General features: G+C 48.4%; 1 protein-coding gene across 2 annotated transcripts in view; it reads right to left on the reverse strand.

The window, feature by feature from the left end:
- CPXM2 (carboxypeptidase X, M14 family member 2) overlaps positions 1-20,058 on the reverse strand; it is a 132,553-nt gene that overhangs the window by 84,513 nt on the left and 27,982 nt on the right. For both annotated transcript variants that reach the window (XM_047760074.1, XM_047760073.1), the window contains one exon: positions 15,422-15,531. In XM_047760074.1, the coding sequence (XP_047616030.1) occupies positions 15,422-15,531 (110 nt within the window). The remainder of the gene's footprint in view (positions 1-15,421; positions 15,532-20,058) is intronic.

Consider the following 20,058-nt stretch of genomic DNA (forward strand, 5'->3'; position numbering starts at 1 on the left):
CAACAAGTTACCTTCTTTGGAGGGAGCGGTAACCTAAAAATATTAGATGAGGCATCTGATAAATATAGGCAAGTAACTAATCTCCCATAAAAGGCCATATCATGGTCTGAATAGCTACCTTCAGTCAATTTCTGTGATAAACTTTAGATAAAGCCATAAAACTGCCTGGCTGCATGTCAGCTGATCCTTTTGCACGTTAGCAGAGTGCCTTGCCAGTTCAGCCCTTAATTATCAGTAAAGTTGGTTAAAAAAATACTCATTGTTTCAGATGCCATTTTTAAAAGCCCAAACCAATTTTAAAAAACATTTCCTTGCACTGGCCAAGGAAACCAATAAAAAGCAAGAGTTTTGAAATTAAAAACACTTAAAAATAAAATCTGCTGGGAGTTCCCATTGTGGCTCAGCGGAAACGAGCCCAACTAGTATCCATGAGGACATGGGTTTGACCCCTGGTAATTACTCCATATAATGTATATGCATATCAAATCATCATATTGTACACTTTAAATATATACCAGTGTATCTGTCAATTATTCCTTGAGGTAGTTGGAAAAGTGGGATAAAGATCCCGCGTTGCTGTGGCCGTGGCGTGGGCCAGCAGCTGCAGCTCCGATTCAACCCCTAGCCTGGGAACTTCCATATGCTGCTGGTGGGGCCCTAAAAAGACAAATAATAATAATAATAATAATAATAATAATAATAAAATCTATTGGCTATATCTTAAAGCATTTATTAATTGTTTTAAAAAATGAAAGGGAGAGAAATATGTTAATTGAAAAGATAGTAAAAATTTTTCATATCAACATTCTAATTCAGTTCAACTAAACTCTGGGAACACTTTGGTCACTCTAATTGTATATCTGTGGAATATGTTGTTTAATTCTCAAATAAACAATTATTTATTCACTCACCAAAAAGTGACCCACATAAAGACAGGGGGTGTGCCCCCATGCTCGAGGGATATAGCACTGCAAGGATTAGCTTCTGCAGTCCCATGTAGGCTAAGTTCAAGTTCAGGTTCCACAGCTCCATATCTAAAAATCCTTAACTAGGTCAGCCTGTCTGTAAAATAGGGTCAGAAACCGAATCCACCTGGTAGGACTATTTCACAAGTCGCATGTGAAGTACCACAGAGTGCCTGGCACATAGTAAGCACTCAGTAAAAGGAGAGTTTGAGGGCACAAGCATGACCCACCCTGTCTCGGGTATCTACCTGCTGACACCTGTGACTGAATTCGCTTTATGCTACAATCGAAGTTTTCTTCTTTAACAAGTGAACTTGGTCAAGTTGGCTCATTAACAAATGTTCTTTGTTTTAACAAGTCATCAATCTTTTTTTTTTTTTTTTTTTTGCTTTTTAGGGCTGTACCTTTGGCATATGGAAGTTCGCTGGCTAGGAGTTGAATTGGAGCTGCAGCTGCCAGCCTACACCACAGCCACAGCCACACAGGATCTGAGCCTCGTCTGCAACCTACACTGCAGCTCGCGGCAACGCCAGATCTTTAACCCACTGAGCGAGGCCAGGGATTGAACCCACATCCTCATGTCAACCTGTCTTAGATATTCAATTTTTATTGCTTCTTTTGTTTTTGCTTTATCTTTATTCATTGACCAGTTTTCTTTGCTTTAAGTGCATATTTCTCTCCTCTGGAAATTTTAAAGATGTACCTTTGTTTCAGTAGTTAATTTAATAACTCCTTAATGTAACATACTTAATTTTCTATTTTCTTAGAAAGTATCTATTAATGCCTATTAGAGGCAGTGAGGAAATCACTATTTCTATTTCCTGCTACTTCCCAGTCTTCCCCTTCATCACCTAATTTCATTTATTATATGCTTAACATTCACTTTTAAACATTTCAATCAAACGTACCTCCTTTCTTTGATTTACCAGCATTTTTTGTCAATTGTCACAGAATTTTAAAATACATACAGAGAAGTGCCCAAGTCCTAAGTGTGCAGTTCAATACACGTTTACAAAGTACATGCACCCACATACCCACACCCAGGTCAAAATATAGGATGTGACCAGCATGCCAGAAGCCTCCCTGACGCCCCCTCCCAGACCCACTGCTCTGATGTCCATCTCCCTGGACTGGCTTTCCTGTTTTGGGTTTTTTTTTTTTTTTTCACTTTATACAGATTAAACTTACCATGGCTATTCCTCTGTATTTGGCTTCTTCTGTTTCAATGTGATATCTGTGAAATTCATCCCTCTTATTGCAGGTAGCAACAATGCACTCCTTTTCACTGTTGTATAATATTCCACTGTATGCATATACAAATGACTTATCCATTGTGCTATTGATGAACCTATGGATGATGACCATCTGAGGGGGTACATGAACAATGATGCTATGAACCTACCTATACACGTCTTTTGAACATGTGTAAATGCCTTTCTTTTAGGCATAAAGAGTATATTTGTTAGATTAACAGGTATGAGAATGTTGAGCTTCAGTAAATGCTGCCAAACAGATTCCCAAGAGTGTGCTATTTCACAATCCCAGCACTGTACAGAAGTTTATATTATTCCACTTCTTGGCCCACACTTGATATTGTCCTTTTTTTAAAAAGTCCCCCTGATTGATACCTATGTATCATACCCCATTGTGATTTTTTTTCTTTTTTTTTTTTTGTCTTTTGTCTTTGTTGTTGTTGTTGTTGCTATTTCTTGGGCCGCTCCCGCGGCATATGGAGGTTCCCAGGCTAGGGGTTGAATCGGAGCTGTGGCCGCCAGCCTACGCCAGAGCCACAGCAACACGGGATCCGAGCCGCGTCTGCAACCTACACCACAGCTCACGGCAACGCCGGATCGTTAACCCACTGAGCAAGGGCAGGGACCGAACCGGCAACCTCATGGTTCCTAGTCGGACTCGTTAACCACTGCGCCATGACGGGAACTCCCCCATTGTGATTTTAATCCGTATTTACTTGATGATGAATAATAATGAGCACTTTTTCTTATGTCTCTTGGCTATGATACTGCCCCGTGACTATAGCACAGCTCCAGCCACATGTAACTTTGCTTTAGTTCTCAAATAGATCATGTTTCCTTCACCACAGGGCCTTTGCATGTACAGTTGCCTTCAACCTGGAATTCTCTCCTCTCCCCTCTGCCAACTCTTTGTCTGATAAACCCTTAACTTCCAATCCTGCTTCAAGTCTTGTAGCCCATCCCCAGGGAAGTCTTCCAGATCTCTAGTCCAAGGCAGGTTTATTGGGCATAGAGAACCATGTATTACGTCCTCCAAAAAGATACGTTCAAGCCCTGATCCTTGGAACCTCAGAATGTGACCTTATTGGGGGATAGAGTTGTTGCAGATGAGATTAGTTAGGGGAGGATAAGGGCCCTAAACCCGTTAACTTATAAGAAGGGGAATTTGGATACAGAGAGGAAAGACGATGTCAGGGCTCATGGGGAGATGGCCTGTGACCACAGAGGCAGAGATGGGGTGACACAGCTACAAGCCAAGGGGCAAACTGGGACACCTGGGGACCAGAACCTAGAAGAGGCAAGGAGGGATCCCTTCCTCAAACTTCAGAGGGAGTGCAGACCTCCCAACATGTGGATTTGGGACCTTTAGCCTCTGAAACTGTGAGAGAATGCATTCCTATTGTTTTAAGCTGTGCCTAGTGTATGGCACTTTGCTACAGATGCCCCGAGAAACTTCTGTACTTGACAAAAAAAAAAAAAATAGTGGAGTTCCCGTCGTGGCTCAGTGGTTAACGAATCCCACTAGGAACCATGAGGTTGCGGGTTCAATCCCTGGCCTTGCTCAGTGGGTGAAGGATCCGGCGTTGCTGTGAGCTGTGGTGTAGGTCGCAGACGCGGCTCAGATCTGGTGTTGCTGTGGCTGTGGTGTAGGCCGGTGGCTACAGCTCCGATTAGACCCCTAGCCTGGGAACCTCCAAATGCCGAGGGAGCGGCCCCAGAAAAGGCAAAAAGACAAAAAAAAAAGAAAAGAAAAGAAAGAAATTTCTGTACCTGATGCTCTCCTTCTGGGTATTCATTATAAGATGCAATTGGGCATTGACCAGGGAGGTTCTTAAACATCATTTCATTTCCCCATTAGATTTTCCAAGGCCGAAAAACACGGGAAGCATCCTTGACTACTCTTTTAATCTCTCAGACCCCTTCACCAAACCTCATCCACCTCCTCATCAGAAAAGCCTACTTTGAAAATATCCACAATCCAACCTCTTCTCATCCCCTCTGCACTCCCATTTTGGTTTTTGTTGTTGTTGTTTGTCTTGTTTTGTTTTCCTTTTGTGGCCGCCGCACAGCGTATGGAGCTCCTGGGCCAGGAATCAGAGCCGAGCCACAGTTGTAACCTACACCGCTGCAGCAGCACCAGATCCTTTAAGCCAGTGCTCTGGTGCTGCAGAGACATAGCTGATCCCATTGCGTCACATCAGGGACTCCCACACTCCCTTTCTGGCCCCAGCAAGTATCATCTCTTGTCCAGGGTGCTGAAATCACCCCGCCCAGACCCCCTGGCTTTGACACTGGCTTCCCTAAAGTCAACACAGAGACCACCAGGCTGCCCCTTTGCACTTGGAAAGCAGAGCACATCATTCTTGGGCCCGAAAACTTTCTGTGATTCCCCCAACTGACTCGAGAATAAAAGCCAAAGTCCTCCCCATGTCACCTCTGGGCTGGCGTCTCCTTCCCGCCACACTCTGGGCTCCAGCCGCACTAACCTGGGTAACTGGTGAGGCCAGGCCTGCTGTCACTACAGGGCCTTTACTGAGGCCACGCCCTGGTCCAAACGTTCCTCCCACAGCTACTCGACTCCCTGCTGATCCTCCAGCCGACGGGGCCCAAATACTACCTCCCAGATGAGGCTGTTCTGGATCATCTCTAACTATAACCCATCCCTCCCAAGAGCCAGACCCCACTCTGGCTAAGTTTTGTTTTTCTTCTTTTTCTTTTTTCTTTTCTTTTCTTTTTTTCCTTTTTAGGGCCACCTCTGCAGCATATGGAAGTTCCTGGGTCAAACTGGAGCTGCAGCTGCTGGCCCATGCCACAGCCATGGCAACTCGGGATCCGAGCCACATCTGAGACCTACGCCACAGCTCACGGATCCTTAATCCACTGAGTGAAGTCAGGGATCAAACCCGAATCCTCGTGGATCCTAGTAGGGTTCTTAATCTGCTGAGCCACAGTGGGAATTCCCTGTAAGTGTCTTTTTCTTCTCTCCTAGCATTTATCACCTTCTAACTACTATAAAATTCACATTGTACTGCATTTCTTGCTTTGATGTACCTCCCTCCCACCAAGACTGCAAGCTTTCAGACGGTGAGGCTCTCTGTCTGTTTTGCTCCCAAGGACCTAGAACAGAACCCAGCACCCAGAGGGTCCTCTGTAAACATTCGCTGAGAGATCATGGACTATTTCTGGATTTGTCCATCACCGTCTCCCCAGGACTCATGATAGCGCCTGCTTGGCAATAGATAAGGTCCCCAAGAGGTGGGGTTTTTAGTGAAATGAAGGAATAAAAGAAAGACTCGGCTCTGCTCTTTCCTGCCTCCCCCTCTCCCTTCCCCATCCTTCCTCCTCTCCCCACACTGTGGTCTCTGCTTGGGCAGTGCTGCATCCACGGAAGCCCTAGCTCAGAATGCCCTGTACCCCCGACTCCCACAGTGTGTGTCCAGGGGACAGTCTGGCAGTCTGCACATGGCTGGACAGACAGCCCAGAGGCCCCATCCCCACGAGGCATCAATTGGGAAGGCACAGCAGCAGAATGGACACAATACCCCATGTGGTGACTGCTGACACCCCTCAGATGTCTCTGGGTCCTGCCAGGATGTGGGCCTGGAAGGTTCTAGGGATGCTCAAGCCAGGGGTCAGGGAGAAGAGCCAGAAGAGGGGATGTGGGGGGACACCACAAGCTGGTAGGCAACCTGAACCCTCTTGTGCCTGAGATGCATGGAAACAGTATTTACCTGCAGCTGGAAACCTCCCAGGTGAGTCTCAGCTCTACACTTACTGGCCCGCAGTAAGGTCCGGGCAGGTTAGCTAGCCTCTGACCTCAATGCCTTTTCTTTAAAACATTTTCCCTCTGAATATATTGAAGATGAAATAAAATACCGATTGAAGGAAATTTCATAAAATGATAAAGACACATTCACATAGCGAGTGGAAGAGAGCCCACTTCTGCACCCGGGAGTCCTGTGGTTCCAGAGTGACCTATGACCCACAGGCCAGGTGCTTCTGCTACCTCAGGGCCCCCCTTTCCTCGTTACCCTGCTCTGCGCCTAGCTCGTCTCACTGCTCTCTGCGTTCCTGATGCAAGCTTCGGAGAATAAGAACCACCCGTTGATATCATGATGACAAATGCTCATTTTGAATTTTCCGAAAGTCATGATCTAAAATATTTGGTCCTGTTATTCCCATACGAATTCAAATACCCACAATTCCAGCATCAGGGCATCCAAACACTGTCCCAGACTGTTTCTGGACACCAGATGCAGCACAAAATCGCTCTATCAGAGCAAGCAGGACATTCCTGGGTTTGGAAACTACACCCACTGTGATGAGTTTTGTCCTTGCAGCACCCAGCACATAAACAGCCCCCGGCAAGGGCTGGTTGAGTCACTGCAAGGATTCGTGCAGCCAGAAAGGAGCTGGAGGCTAACATCGGGAGAACTGGGATGGTATGAAGGGACGGACAGGCTTTGGGGTCAGAAGACCCTGGGTGCAGGTGACTCCAGTATTGGGAAGGAGAAGGGGGCATGTGGGGTGATGCCTGAGAAAACTGTGCTACCTTGGGTGGTCTCCATACAGTCCCTGCCAGGATAAAAAAAACTGGTCTCGGAGTTCCCGTGGTGACTCAGTGGTTAACGAATCCGACTAGGAACCATGAGGTTTCAGGTTTGATCCCTGGCCTTGCTCAGTGAGTGAAGGATCTGGCGCTGCCGTGAGCTGTGGTGTAGGTTGCAGACGCGGCTCGGATCCCGAGTTGCTGTGGCTCTGGCGTAGGCCGGTGGCTACAGCTCCGATTGGACCCCTAGCCTGGGAACCTCCATATGCCCCAGGAGCGGCCCAAGAAATGGCAAAAAGACAAAAAACAAACAAACAAAAAAAACTGGTCTCCACGTCTGGGCGGGGGGTGGGAGGTGGTCACCAGGTACCTCGGGGCTAAAGAGGAACCAGACAGGTATGTACGATGTGAACTTCGACACCAGGATAAAACTTGGTTCTGTGTTTTTTGGGGTTTTTGTTTTTTAAGGCCACAGCCACAGCATAGGGAAGTTTCCAGGCTAGGGGTCTGGAGCTGCAGCTGCTGGCCTACACCACAAACACAGCAACACAGGATCCGAGCCACATCTGCGACCTACACCACAGCTCACAGCAACGGCAGATCCCTAACCCACTGGGCGAGACCAGGGATCGAACCCATAGCCTCATGGATACTAGTCAGGTTCGTTCCACTGAACCACAACGGGAACTCCCTTTTAGCGTTTCGTAACCGACTCCCTGTGGGTTTATCTGAAGCCACAGGCATCAGCCATCTTCATGGCTCACACCTCACTGCAGGTAAAAAGGTTATCAGAACTCTGGAAATGGATTCTAAAGCCAGCATTCAGGTGCTCTGTAGAATTCCCTGAATGGAATGATTAATAAGAAGAGCTATGTTTCATTCTTGCAGTGCTGAGAAAAGGCTCAGACAGATGCTATTACCATAACCAGATGCTTCCTCCAGTTAGAAAGAAGTCCAACCCACATGAGACAAGTCCTCAGCCACAGTCAAATGATGGGGACCAGCCATCACAGTCATCTGGTGGTGTTAACGCTTGTGTTTTTCTTGTGACTCCCAAATGCCAACTCTTTCTTCACAATTCTTCTTGGAATATCAACCCTCTTACCTTTCTGATTATAATATTATAATAGGCAGGCATGACGGTGACATCCTGGGGGCCAGCCAGGCTCTCGGGAGGCATTTCATTTCTTCTGATCACATGTCAGGCTTACACTCAGCATGACTTTAGAGTCTTAAGAGTGAAACTGCAACCCAGCCCTTTGAAATGTCAAGTGCTGTTATAAGCTGCCCAAAAAGCATCCAACATAACAATGGTGGTGGGATACATCGTTCAAAGAATAGTGATGTCTCCGACTCCGTCTTGCTTATTTATGAGCGATGGACAATCTCTCGGGGTCCTTCGAGGATTCTGCTGGGTCAGGACAGGTGATTAGCTGCCATTAAATGACCCATTTGAACGCAGTTACCTCCCAAGACTCACCACAGGCAAACGTTCCAAGCGTGATCTTAGAGGTCATTACTGACATTTTCTCTTTGAGATTCGGAATGTTCATTTCCAATCTGCCTGCGCTTCTCCCAGAGCAGAAGCCGATGATTGTTTCTAAAGGAGATCACAGTCTCAGAGGTGAGTCCTGTCTAAAGGATCCTGAAGGATCCTGGGCAGGATAATCCCTGCGAGAGGACGAACCTTAACCTTAGCCAACCGGCTGAACTGGATCCCTCCCTTGAATTCCTGAAAATCTCTTTTGTCCCAGGGTACTGATGAAAAGTGAATCCAGTAGTTGTCTCTCTCTTTCTGACTTACTTCACTTAGTATGAGAGTCTCTAGTTGGATCCATGTTGCTGCAAATGGCATTATTGCGTTCTTTTTATGGCTGAGTAGTATTCCATTGTATATAGGTACCACATCTTCTTTTTTTTTTGTCTTTTTGCTATTTCTTTGGGCCGCTCCCGTGGCACATGGAGGTTCCCAGGCTAGGGGTCGAATCAGAGCTGCAGCCACTGGCCTACACCAGAGCCACAGCAACGCGGGATCCGAGCCGCATCTGCAACCTACACCACAGCTCATGGCAACGCCGGATCATTAACCCACTGAGCAAGGGCAGGGATCGAACCCGCAACCTCATGGTTCCTAGTTGGATTCATTAACCACTGCGCCACGACGGGAACTCCTGTACCACATCTTCTTAATCCATTCATCTGTTGATGGACAGTTAGATTGTTTCCATGTCTTGGCTATTGTGAACAGTGCTGCAATATCACTTATATGTATCTAAAATATGGCACAAACGAACCTGTCTACAAAGCAGAGACAGACTCATGGACATAGAGAATAGACAACGTTCAAACCAACAGTCCATGCTGGTTGCCAAGGGGGAGGCAGGATGAAGTGGGATGGATGGGGAGTTTGGGGGTGGTAGATGCAAACTATTACATTTAGGATGGATAAGCAAGGAGGTCCTATATAGCATAGGAAACTCTATCCAATCTCTTGAGGTAGAACACGATGGAAGATAGTATAAGAAAAAGAATATATATATATACGTATGACTGGGTCACTATGCTGTACAGCAGAAATTGACCCAACACTGTAAATCAACTATACTCTAAGAGAAATAAAATTACAGAAAAGTAAACCCAGGCTTCTCCTCTAAGCTTATATTATTAAATTGACACAAGCAAAATTCTACCTGTGAAAAAGAGAAATTATAAGTTGATCTATAAGGTGCTTTTACTCTTTCCAAGTCTTTATGCTTCAAATGAGGACAGAAGTATGCTACAGACTGAGTGCTTATATCCCCTCAATATTCATAGGTGAAAATCTTATCTCCGAGATGATGGTATTAGGAGATGGGGCCTTTGGGAGGTGATCAGGTTACGAGGGTGGAGCCCTCTTGAATGAGATTAGTGCCCATATAAAAGAGACCCCCACAGGAGTTCCCTGATGTGGCACAGCAAGAAAGCAATCCAACTAGGACCCATGAGGTTGTGAGTTCGACCCCTGGCCTTGCTCAGGGGGTTAAGAATCTGGCATTATTCAGATACAACTTAGAATAGGTTTATAAGGAGATCTTGCTGAGTAGCATTGAGAACTATGTCTAGATACTCATATTGGAACAGAACAAAGGGTGGGGGAAAAAAAAGTATACGTGTAAGAGTAACTTGATCTCCATGCTGTACAGCGGGAAAAGGAAAAATAAACAAAAATTTGATTGGAATTTTGTGATATTAAATTATTGTCCTTAATTGTTTACATTGGATAAATGTGTAATGTGTTCTCACACATGTCAAAAATATTCCTCTATATAAAAAACCTTTAAAAGCTTGAACTATGAAAATGAAAATAAAAGGAATTTGACAGAGAAAAAAAAAAAAGAATCTGGAGTTCCCGTCGTGGCGCAGTGGTTAACGAATCCGACTAGGAACCATGAGATTGCGGGTTCGGTCCCTGCCCTTGCTCAGTGGGTTCACGATCCGGCGTTGCCGTGAGCTGTGGTGTAGGTTGCAGACGCGGCTCGGGTCCTGCGTTGCTGTGGCTCTGGCGTAGGCCGGTGGCTACAGCTCCGATTCGACCCCTAGCCTGGGAACCTCCATATGCCGCAGGAGCGGCCCAAGAAATAGCAACAACAACAACAACAAAAGACAAAAGACAAAAAAAAAAAAAGAATCTGGCATTGCCATGAGCTGTGATGTAGGTTGCAGACGAGACTCGGGTCTCTCTGTTGCTGCTGTGGCTGTGGGGTAGGCCAGCTGCTGTAGCCTCAACTTGACCCCTACCCCAGGAACTTCCATATGCTGCGGGGTGCGGCCCTAAAATGCAAAAAAAAAAAAAAAAAGGGACCCTATAGAGTTCCCTTGCCCCCTCCACCGTATGAGGATGCTGGAAAAAACAGTCATTTGTAAGTCGAGAAGCAAGCCCTCACCAAACACCCAGTCTCCCAGCACCTTGATCTTGGCCTCTCCAGCCACCAAAACTCTGAGAAATAAATCTGCGTTGCTCATAAGCCACCAGCTTATGACATTCTTCTATAGCCACTCAAAGGGACTAACCCAGGGGTGAGTGTTTCTACTTTAACATGGCAGATGCAATTCAGTAAGTGCTCATATCGGCAAAATCTCGGACTTACGAAAACCAAGTCCACAGGAAAAATAAGGTTCAAAATCTATGCAGCTCTGTAACCCAAGAACAGCAAAAAAAAAGTCAATTCTACGGAGTTCCCGTTGTGGCTCAGCAGAAATGAATCTGACTAGCAGCCATGAGGTTGTGGGTTCGATCCCTGGCCTCACTCAGTGGGTTAAGAATCCAGTGTTGGCATGAGATGTGGTGTAGGTTGCAGACGCAGCTCAGATCTGGTGTTGCTGTGGCAGTGGTGTAGGCTGGCAGCTGTGGCTCCGATTCAACCCCTAGCCTGGCAGCCTCCATACGCCGCGGGTGCGGCCCTAAAGAGAAAAAAAAAAAAAATCTATTTTAAAAACACTAAGACAGGTAAGAAGACATCTTGCTAAAAAAATTTTTTTAAATACAGCTCTAATGATAGAATTTGATCTTTAAAAACTATGGCAGGGAGTTCTCTGATGGCCTAGCGGGTTGAGGCTCCTGGTTCTCACAGCTGTGGCTCTGGTTGCTGCTGTGCGGCGTAGGTTCAATCCCTGGCCCAAGAATTCCCACATACTGCCTGTGTGGCTAAAAAGAAAAAAAAAAAAAAAAAAACTATGGCAAAGGCAGTACAACGGCAGGGGGTGTGAGGAAGAAAGGAAGCTGCTGGGTTGTGGGGACAAGGGCTAAACGGGCAAAGGACCTGAGCAGTAAGCATCCTGGAACAGAGCACGTGGCCGCCCTGAGCCAGAGCCGCACAGATGACAAGTACCATGAACAGGACTGAGTTCTTCTGAGGCTTCTACCCGAGGCTGTGTTGGTGCCCCTTGGGGTCCGGGCTGGTGCCCGGCCCCACAAACCACTGCTCTAATGGCAAAAATGGACATGAGCCAAGGCTGCTTCCGTGTCCTGATGACGTCATGCCGTATTTGCCCATCGCGTAGGAGCAAATCTGCAATAATGAAACACTGAGATGGGCACCAGCCTGCACCACTTCCTCCCTCGAGAAGACTTCACAGCAGCCACGGTGCCCTTGGCACTGCAGCAGCGCCCCGGGAATGTCTACGCGGCACATGCCTACGTGCAGACCCGGGGCCGAAGCAGCATGGGAAACTCAGATAAACAAGATTCACACAACCCGTGAGTAAACCAAGGCGAGATAAACGTCAGAAAAGAGAGCTGCACACGATTTAACAACCATCCAGGGGTGCCTGGAACATGAGCTGTCGGCTGGGCCAGTTTTATGGGGTTGTTTGGGGCAACGGCTCCAGCTTGAATTCACATCCTGCCTCTCCTGGGAAATCTTAACCAAGTGACTCATGGATCCATGTGGCTGTTTTCTATGAGACAGAGCTAATAATAACAGTCACAGTCTGTCTCATGTCGAGGAATAAACAAAATAAGCCAGGTAAAGCACTCAGCACAGCGCCAACAACTATCAGAGCCGATTCTCGCTCTCCTTCTGCTAGAGATTGAGGGTAGCTTGAGGAAAGGGAATCTCCAGTAGCTTTTCTTCTCTGCTCTTTTAGGGCCACACAGTTCCGGAACACAAATGCACTTCGCCATGGCCAGGTCAGTGAATGGCGACTAGTGGGCATGGACTTGGCATCTGAGAATCGCTGGGGACAGTTCTCTTTCTTCCTCCTTTTGCTCCTCAGACTCTGTGAAGGTGGCAAAGGCAAGCATCTTGCCCAACGCCTCTCAGCTCATGAGCAGGTGGACCGGGACGCACTCGGAGCCCGCGTTCTGGGGGGACCACGTTCTTGCCTGCAGAGCCTGACCAGCAAAGGGCTGGACTGACCTCGCTCACATCCCGCACTCGATGCGTTTAAACTCAGTTTCTAATTCGGACACCTTGGTGTTTCTCACACATCAGATCCCATTAGCTTGACACGCCTGCCAAATACTCAGATGTGAGAGAATAAGTGGTTATTTTTAAACCGCATTCAAACTGCATGAGTGGGATGAGGCATTTGCGTGCCCCTGTGGCGGTGGAAGCACTGATTCTGGAAGGTGGGACCCACCAAAGGGGATCCTTAATGCTACCAGATGCTTTAAGCGGAGGAGTGAGATGATCCAGGCAATGTTTCAAAAGCATCAATATAATTTCAGTGAAATCAACCTAATTTCATTGTTCAAGGAACCCTGAGAGCGCTTGGGACTCCCATTTTTCTTTCTTTCTTTTTTTGCTTTTTAGGGCCGCACACGGCATATGGAGGTTCCCAGGCTAAGGGTCCAATTGGAGCCACAGCTGCCAGCCTACACCACAGCCACAGCAACGCCAGATCCAAGCCAGCAACACCAGATCCAAGCCGTGTCTGCGACCTACACCACAGCTCACAGCAACGCCAGATCCTTAATCCACTAGGTAGGGCCAGGGATCGAACCCGCAACCTCATGGTTCCCCGTTGGATTTGTTTCCGCTGCACCACGACAGGAACTCCCGGGACTCCCGTTTTTCTGATGAGGCAACTGGGGCTCAGAGACGTGAGATCATTGTTCCAAAAGCCCCCAAATCTACCTACACACGTCAAGGCCAAGGTCTGGACTCAGCCTGCCCGGCTGTGCCACATACAGCCTGTCCACTCTGCCCATGGGGTTCCCAACTGGAAACACAAGACCCTCGCCCTCTTCCCAGCCTCTCACAACTTTAGGACTAACGAGGCCTCTCCTTTTCTGACCAGAAGCGCGGGTGAACGCAAACGCTTCCTCTTTAATCAAGGCTGACCTCATTGCTAGAGAAAGAATTCTGAGGCTTCAGATGACGGCTGGATCCTTAACCACTGAGCGAGGCCAGGGACGGAACCCACATCCTCATGGACACTAGTTGGGTTGGTTACCACTGAGCTGCCACGGGAACTCCAGAAGAATGAATATTTTTACACCAACTTTAGATTTCATTCAAGTTAGTTCTGGAAACATTCTGCCCGAACTGTCCTGAACTGAAACGTGGTGACGGCGGGGTGGTTTGACAGTCGATTTGATGTGGTCAAGAGCAGGGGAAGAGATGCTTGGAGTGGGAGCTCCACTCAGACGCCCGGAGCCTGGGGGTCCCTGGAAAGGGGCCTCGTCCACAGTGACTGCCAGGAGCACGTTTAGAGTGACCGCTGGGAGAATGGGGCATCAGCTCTGCCCCTTAGAAGCTGTGAGCCTTGAGCACAGTCTTGATGGCCCCACATCAAGGTCATGCCTAGAAGGCAGGTCAGGCTGAGATGGTAGGCGTGCCAAAGGGTTTGGGAGCTACCCACAGTTATGGATCAGTTGGAAAGAAAATTAAAATACGAGAGAACCACACAGGACGGCGCAGGAGCAAATGCGGAGTTAGGAGGGGCGGGTGAGCGGGAGCTGGAGCAGGAGGGACAGGCGTCCTGGATGGGCGGGCAGAATAGCACCCCCTTCCCTGTGAAGACGTCCACTTGCTAATCCCAGAACCTGTGAATAAGCTCGGTTACTTGGCTGCCAAGGGAAAGGAAGGTTGCATTTGCAGTCAAGGTTGCCTGAGATGGGCACCTAATGAGGCCACTGGGGCGCAGGGACGTGAGATCATTGTCCCAAGGTGATCTCTTGGGAGACATCTGGTGGGAGGGTTCTGAATGAGCCTGGTGGGCTCAGTGTTCTCACACGCATCCTTTAAAGCGGACCGGACGAGGGAGGCAGAAGGGAGAACCAGAGAGGTGCCAGAGTGAGACGGACTCAACCTGCCCTCGCTGGCTTAGAAGGAAGGGGCCGTGAGCAAGGAAGACGGGCGCCTCTAGAAGGGGGAAAAGGGAAAGAAATGCTTCTCCCAAGAGCCTCTAGCGGGGTACACAGCCCTGGCGACACCTCTGTTTGAGCCCCGTGAGACACCTATTCTCCAGAACTGAGAGAGAACAAATCTGTGTCGTCTAAGTGGCTACGTTTATGACAAGCTGTTAAAGCATCACTAGGACACGATACCGTGGATGAACCGGGGTTTACACCACGGGGGCAAGGTGGGGGCAGGGAGCTGCAGGCAGGACCTGCCTGGGAAATGGCCCGCAGCCGAGAAGTGTACGGTACCTGGAGGGAGCCTGGGGCTGGGGGGTGGGCAGGAGCAGGACCTTGGTGGCAGCAAGGACCACAGTTATGAAGGCCTTGAGCGTCAGGGAGGGAGGCCAAGCACAACGAGAGCCAATGAGGGTTTGACCTGGCAGAACATGATGGAAGGAGCCACAGAACAGCCTGGAAGAGGCGTGAGTGCTGGTGGTGGTGAAAAGCACTGGCAGAGAAGCAACAGAGGGCAAAAGCCACTGCCTGCCCATGGCCTCAGGGGCTCAGTGTCCCCTTCTGCCCTTTCCACGCAGATCCTGTGGCGGGCAGGTTCAGGATACACCTCGTCGCTCGCCGTATCCTGAGTCCCAGGGCTCTCTGTCTGCAAAATGAGGATGCTCTGCGGCGAGATCCCGCCCACTGTGCGAATGAGTGCTAACTCGCGTCAAATGCCAGGCACAGAGCCTGCCCTGAACTCAACAAACCGCCGCTGCGTCTGGGGCCAGAGCAACTAGCCCTGCAGTCAGAAGCCTTCCCCGCGAGCTGGTACCTGGATGTTGAGTCTCCCTCGATGCGCCCCCAGGCCGTAGCGCTTCGAAGTGGACGCGTGGAGCTGGAAGTCTGTGATTTTTAAGGTTTCCAGACCAAGAGGTGGGCAACCTGGAAAGGACAGTGTTTATTAAAAACAAGGACAGATGTGGACAGAGACGAACTTCTTTTTTTCTAACTCCGGCCACGTCCTTTTGTCTCCCCTGAACTCCCGCTCTGGGTGCAGCCCCACCCACTGGTATGCGCAGGGTTTCCGGAAAAATACTGTCCATTCAACTCTCAACATCACGCCCCTTTTCTTCTTGCCGGCCTTTTCCCCCCAGGTGTTTTTGCTCTGATTTTCCTTCTGTCTGATGCTGTCCCTGCTACTGTCTGAGGCTGTTTCCAATTAAGGATCCTTCCTCGGCGTGACTCAGCCAGGGAGCGTTATTGCTTAGAAATTTCAGAGCCATCCCGTGGCTGAGCTCTGCCAATTCATCAGAACTTGTTGATTTTGTTTCAGCAACTCTGGCTCTTGTCTTGGGCACACTAATGAGCAGAGCAATAGAAATAGGAAAAATAAAAAAGCACCTATTGTCTGCTGTTCTTGGCAAAACCGGTAATTTTGAGAACGGCTACTCGGCCCACTTTACTGGGTCCAAGCCGTCTCTGGAATAAGATGCTGGCACTTGGGCCACCCCTCAGCCATCATCCCAGTCCAGGCCATGGTCCCCAGGGATAACAGCTCTAACAGCAGCCTTGGGGGCAGATCCCAGGCCTCCTGAGTCCTGGGCTACTATTCTCACCACCCACCCTGCAATCGGGCTGGAAATTTCCAAGTGATGCTTTTGCCTTCCAATCAGACCCAGGGAGAGAGAAAAACACTCAGGAGGGTAAATGAACACAAGCCACAAAAAGTGCTAGAAATCCCTACTGCGGAGTTCCTGTTGTGACTCAGCGGGAATGAACCCAACTAGTACCCATGAAGATGCAGGTTCCATCCCTGGCCTGGTTCAGTGGGTTAAGGATCCGTCTGTGAGCTGTGAGCTGTGTAGGCCAGCAGCTGCTGCTCCAATTTGACCCCTAGCCTGGGGACTTCCATATGCCACAGGTGCAGCCCTAAAAAGGAAAAAAGAAAAAAGAAAAGAAGAGAAAAGAAAAGAAAGAAATTCTTACTGTGACAGAGGCAAGTTAAAGAGCCACGTGGGTCCCTGCTGAGATGGGAGTGAGCCCTGGGATCTCGGGACACTGGGAAGGGCCGAGAGGATAGAGAGGAGACAAACGGCCCCATTCCAGCCAAGGTCCCTGCCTTGTCCACAACTTCTAGGAAATGAGAGATAATTACACTAACAGAAGTCTCAGTGGCAACTTTTGCATCCAAGGGCAGCAACTGGAATCTAGAACCTGCTGCCTGTCAGTAGTGAAAAGGGTGTCTTCAGACAAGTGCATAGAAAACTAAGCCCCCTCCCATCATAACCTCGGATTCTTGCTGAAATAGTGTGTCAGACACCCACACCCACACACGCACACACAAGGAACAGTAAGAACGAGCTCCATGCAGTGACTACCCCTCAAAAGAGCCCAGGGCCCTCGATCTGCCAAAGAATTCCAAATGCAATGCAAAGCTGGAGCTGGAAGCTGGAATTCCTTTGGTTTTAAAATTCTCAAGGGCACATCGGGCCCCTGCCCAAGGAGCTGTCAATCACCATACCACCTGCCAACAGGCAGGACTTTTCTCCATCCTTAGAAAAGGTCACTGAGGAAGACAGAAGTGCTGCCTTGAGGATCAGATAAAATGGAGGAGATGCAAGTATTCCAAAGCTTAATTTAAATATCTGCAATCAACAAGTCACACGGGCAGGTGGAGGGATGGCATCCTAGCATCCTTGTGGGACTCTAATATGTTGGTATCATCATCAAGACTGTAAGTCAATTGAGGAGACAAGCACTCGGTTTAAAGAGTGCTTGAAATCCATGGGAAACTCATTCCCAGCTCTTCGCACCCCACTCCCCACCCCCGTCTGCCAAGTCTCCAGCCAGCCTGCACGGAGCGGCTCTGGCCGTAACTCACCACGGACACAGCTCCTGGGCCAGTCTGTCCAAGGATGGCCCCTGAACAGCCCTCAAGAAGCTCCCTGCTCCTCCCACAGAAACAAACTCCTTCACCATCACGTCAAATTTTTGTTACTTCTAAGAGGAAAAAGGCTCTAATCCTGAGAAGCATGTGGGCGAGGAGAACATGGGGAGAAAAAAAAAGTGTGAAAAGAACACTTGAGGAAAATATTAATTAGAGGTGGGAGATGCCATAATCTGGAGAAGAGTGACAGTCATCAAAGATGACTCTGCTTTTCTCTTCCAGCGAGCTCGGCTCTCTAAGAACAGCCTGTGCTGAGCAGGGCACCGTTTCCCAGGCCTGGGCTCTGTTGCCAAGGAAGTGAGCAAAGCGGGGCCCTTGGTCCTCATTCCGCATCGCCCCTCCGACAGGTGCGCACACGCGCACATGCATTTAATTAAATCTGCCCCTTGCTCAACCTCTCTGCGTTGCAGCCACTTTACAAAATGGATATTAGCACTATGGCATGTATTTATTATTGTCCCCACTATAAATGATGATTTGTGCCCACCAGCTCTTTTTTTTTTTTTAATAGCTGCACCCGCGGCGTATGGAGGTTCCCAGGCTAGGGGTCCAAACAGACCTGTAGCTGCCAGCCTATGCCAGAGCCACAGCAAAGTGGGATCTGAGGCTTGTCTGTGACCTGCACCACAGCTCTCAGCAACACCGGATCCTTCACCCACGGAGTGAGGCCAGAGATCGAACCCGAGTCCTCATGGATCCTAGTTGGGTTCACTACCCCCGAGCCACGACGGGAACCGCCCCCCCCACCCCGCCACGAGCTCTGTAATGAGTCAGAAGTGCCTGCTGCTTTTAACATCTTGAAGGGCTTTGAGACCTAGAAGTGACAGGGCACCGTCAGAAAAGCGGGTTTCATGGGGACCTGCTGCAGAGCAGAGACAGCCCCACCCAATATTCGCCGATAATCCATGTGGAAAAAGCATCTGAGAGAGAATGGGTGTGTGTACACGGGTGACTGGGTCACTTTGGGGTACAGCAGAAATGATCAGAACCTTATAAATCAGCTAGACTTCCATAAAACCTAAACAAAATTAAAGATTAAAAAAAAAAGAGAAGAAGGCGTTTAAGTTGGAATTCTGAATCAGGACAGATATTCAGCGCTGATCCCAAGGCCCGAAATCTGTGTAGCAGGAAGGCTGTTAGGAGAGTTAAGTCATGAAAATTATTTTCTTTTTTTTTTCTTGTCTTATTATTTAATTTTTTCCCTCTGTACAGCAATGGGGGCCAAGTTCCTCTTACATGTATACATTTTCTCCCCACCCTTTGTTCTGTTGCAGTTTAAGTATCAAGACATAGTTCTCAATGCTACTCAGCAGGATCTCCTTGTAAATCCATTCCAAGTTGTATCCAATAACCCCAAGCTCCCGAACGCTCCCGCTTCCTCCCTCTTCCCCCGGACAGCCACAAGTCTATTCTCCAAATCCATGATTTTCTTTTCTGAGGAGATGTTCATTTGTGCTGGATATGAGATTCCAGTTATAAGTGATATCATATGGTATTTGTCTTTGTCTTTCTGGCTCATTTCACTCAGTATGAGAGTCTCTAGTTCCATCCATGTTGCTGCAAATGGCATTATGTCATTCTTTTTTATGGCTGAGTAGTATTCCATTGTGTATATATACCACATCTTCCGAATCCAATCCTCTGTCAATGGACAATTGGGTTGTTTCCATGTCTTGGCTATTGTGAATAGTGCTGCATTGAACATGCGGGTGCATGTGTCTCTTTTAAGTTGTGTTTTGTCCAGATAGATGCCCAAGAGTGGGATTGCGGGGTCATATGGAAGTTCTATGTATAGATTTCTAAGGTATCTCCAAACTGTTCTCCATAGTGGCTGTACCAGTTTACATTCCCACCAGCAGTGCAGGAGGGTTCCCTTTTCTCCACAGCCCCTCCAGCACTTGTTATTTGTGGACTTATTAATGTTGGCCATTCTGACTGGTGTGAGGTGGAATCTCATGGTAGTTTTGATTTGCATTTCTCTTATAATCAACGATGTTGAGCATTTTTTCATGTGCTTGTTGGCCATCTGTATATCTTCCTTGGAGAACAGTCTATGAAAATTATTTTCAGGAGGATTGTGATTCAGGGAGCAACGCAAGCCACAGCTCTAAGCCAGACCCTCTGAAGACACTTTGTTGTGCAATCTTCATAAGGACGGATGGGCTCTCCCACCCCCATTTTACACAGAAACAAACGAAAATTCCAAGAGGCTTATCCCGGGGTTAAGGAGCTCGTAAGCATCTGAGTTAGAATTTAAAAATCAAGTGGAACAAAATCCCAGGCCCCTGGGTTTTTACACCACCTCCCTCTGACTTGAAAACTCAACAGTGTGATCCAAACACAAGCTGCATGGTGGCTTTCAGGGTCGCATGGAAGAAGGGAAGCGGAGCCGGGACAGGTGTCACCAGCTGGCAGAGCAGAGCTCAGACTCCGAGCTCTGGCCTGCTACGTTGTCTGCTGGCAGGGGAGCAAAGACGCCTCCGAGACCTCCAGGGCCCTGCCAGCTCACAGCCGTCCCGAAC

This window comes from Phacochoerus africanus, chromosome 15, assembly GCF_016906955.1.
Source record: "Phacochoerus africanus isolate WHEZ1 chromosome 15, ROS_Pafr_v1, whole genome shotgun sequence".
NCBI classification, from domain to species: Eukaryota; Metazoa; Chordata; class Mammalia; order Artiodactyla; family Suidae; genus Phacochoerus; species Phacochoerus africanus.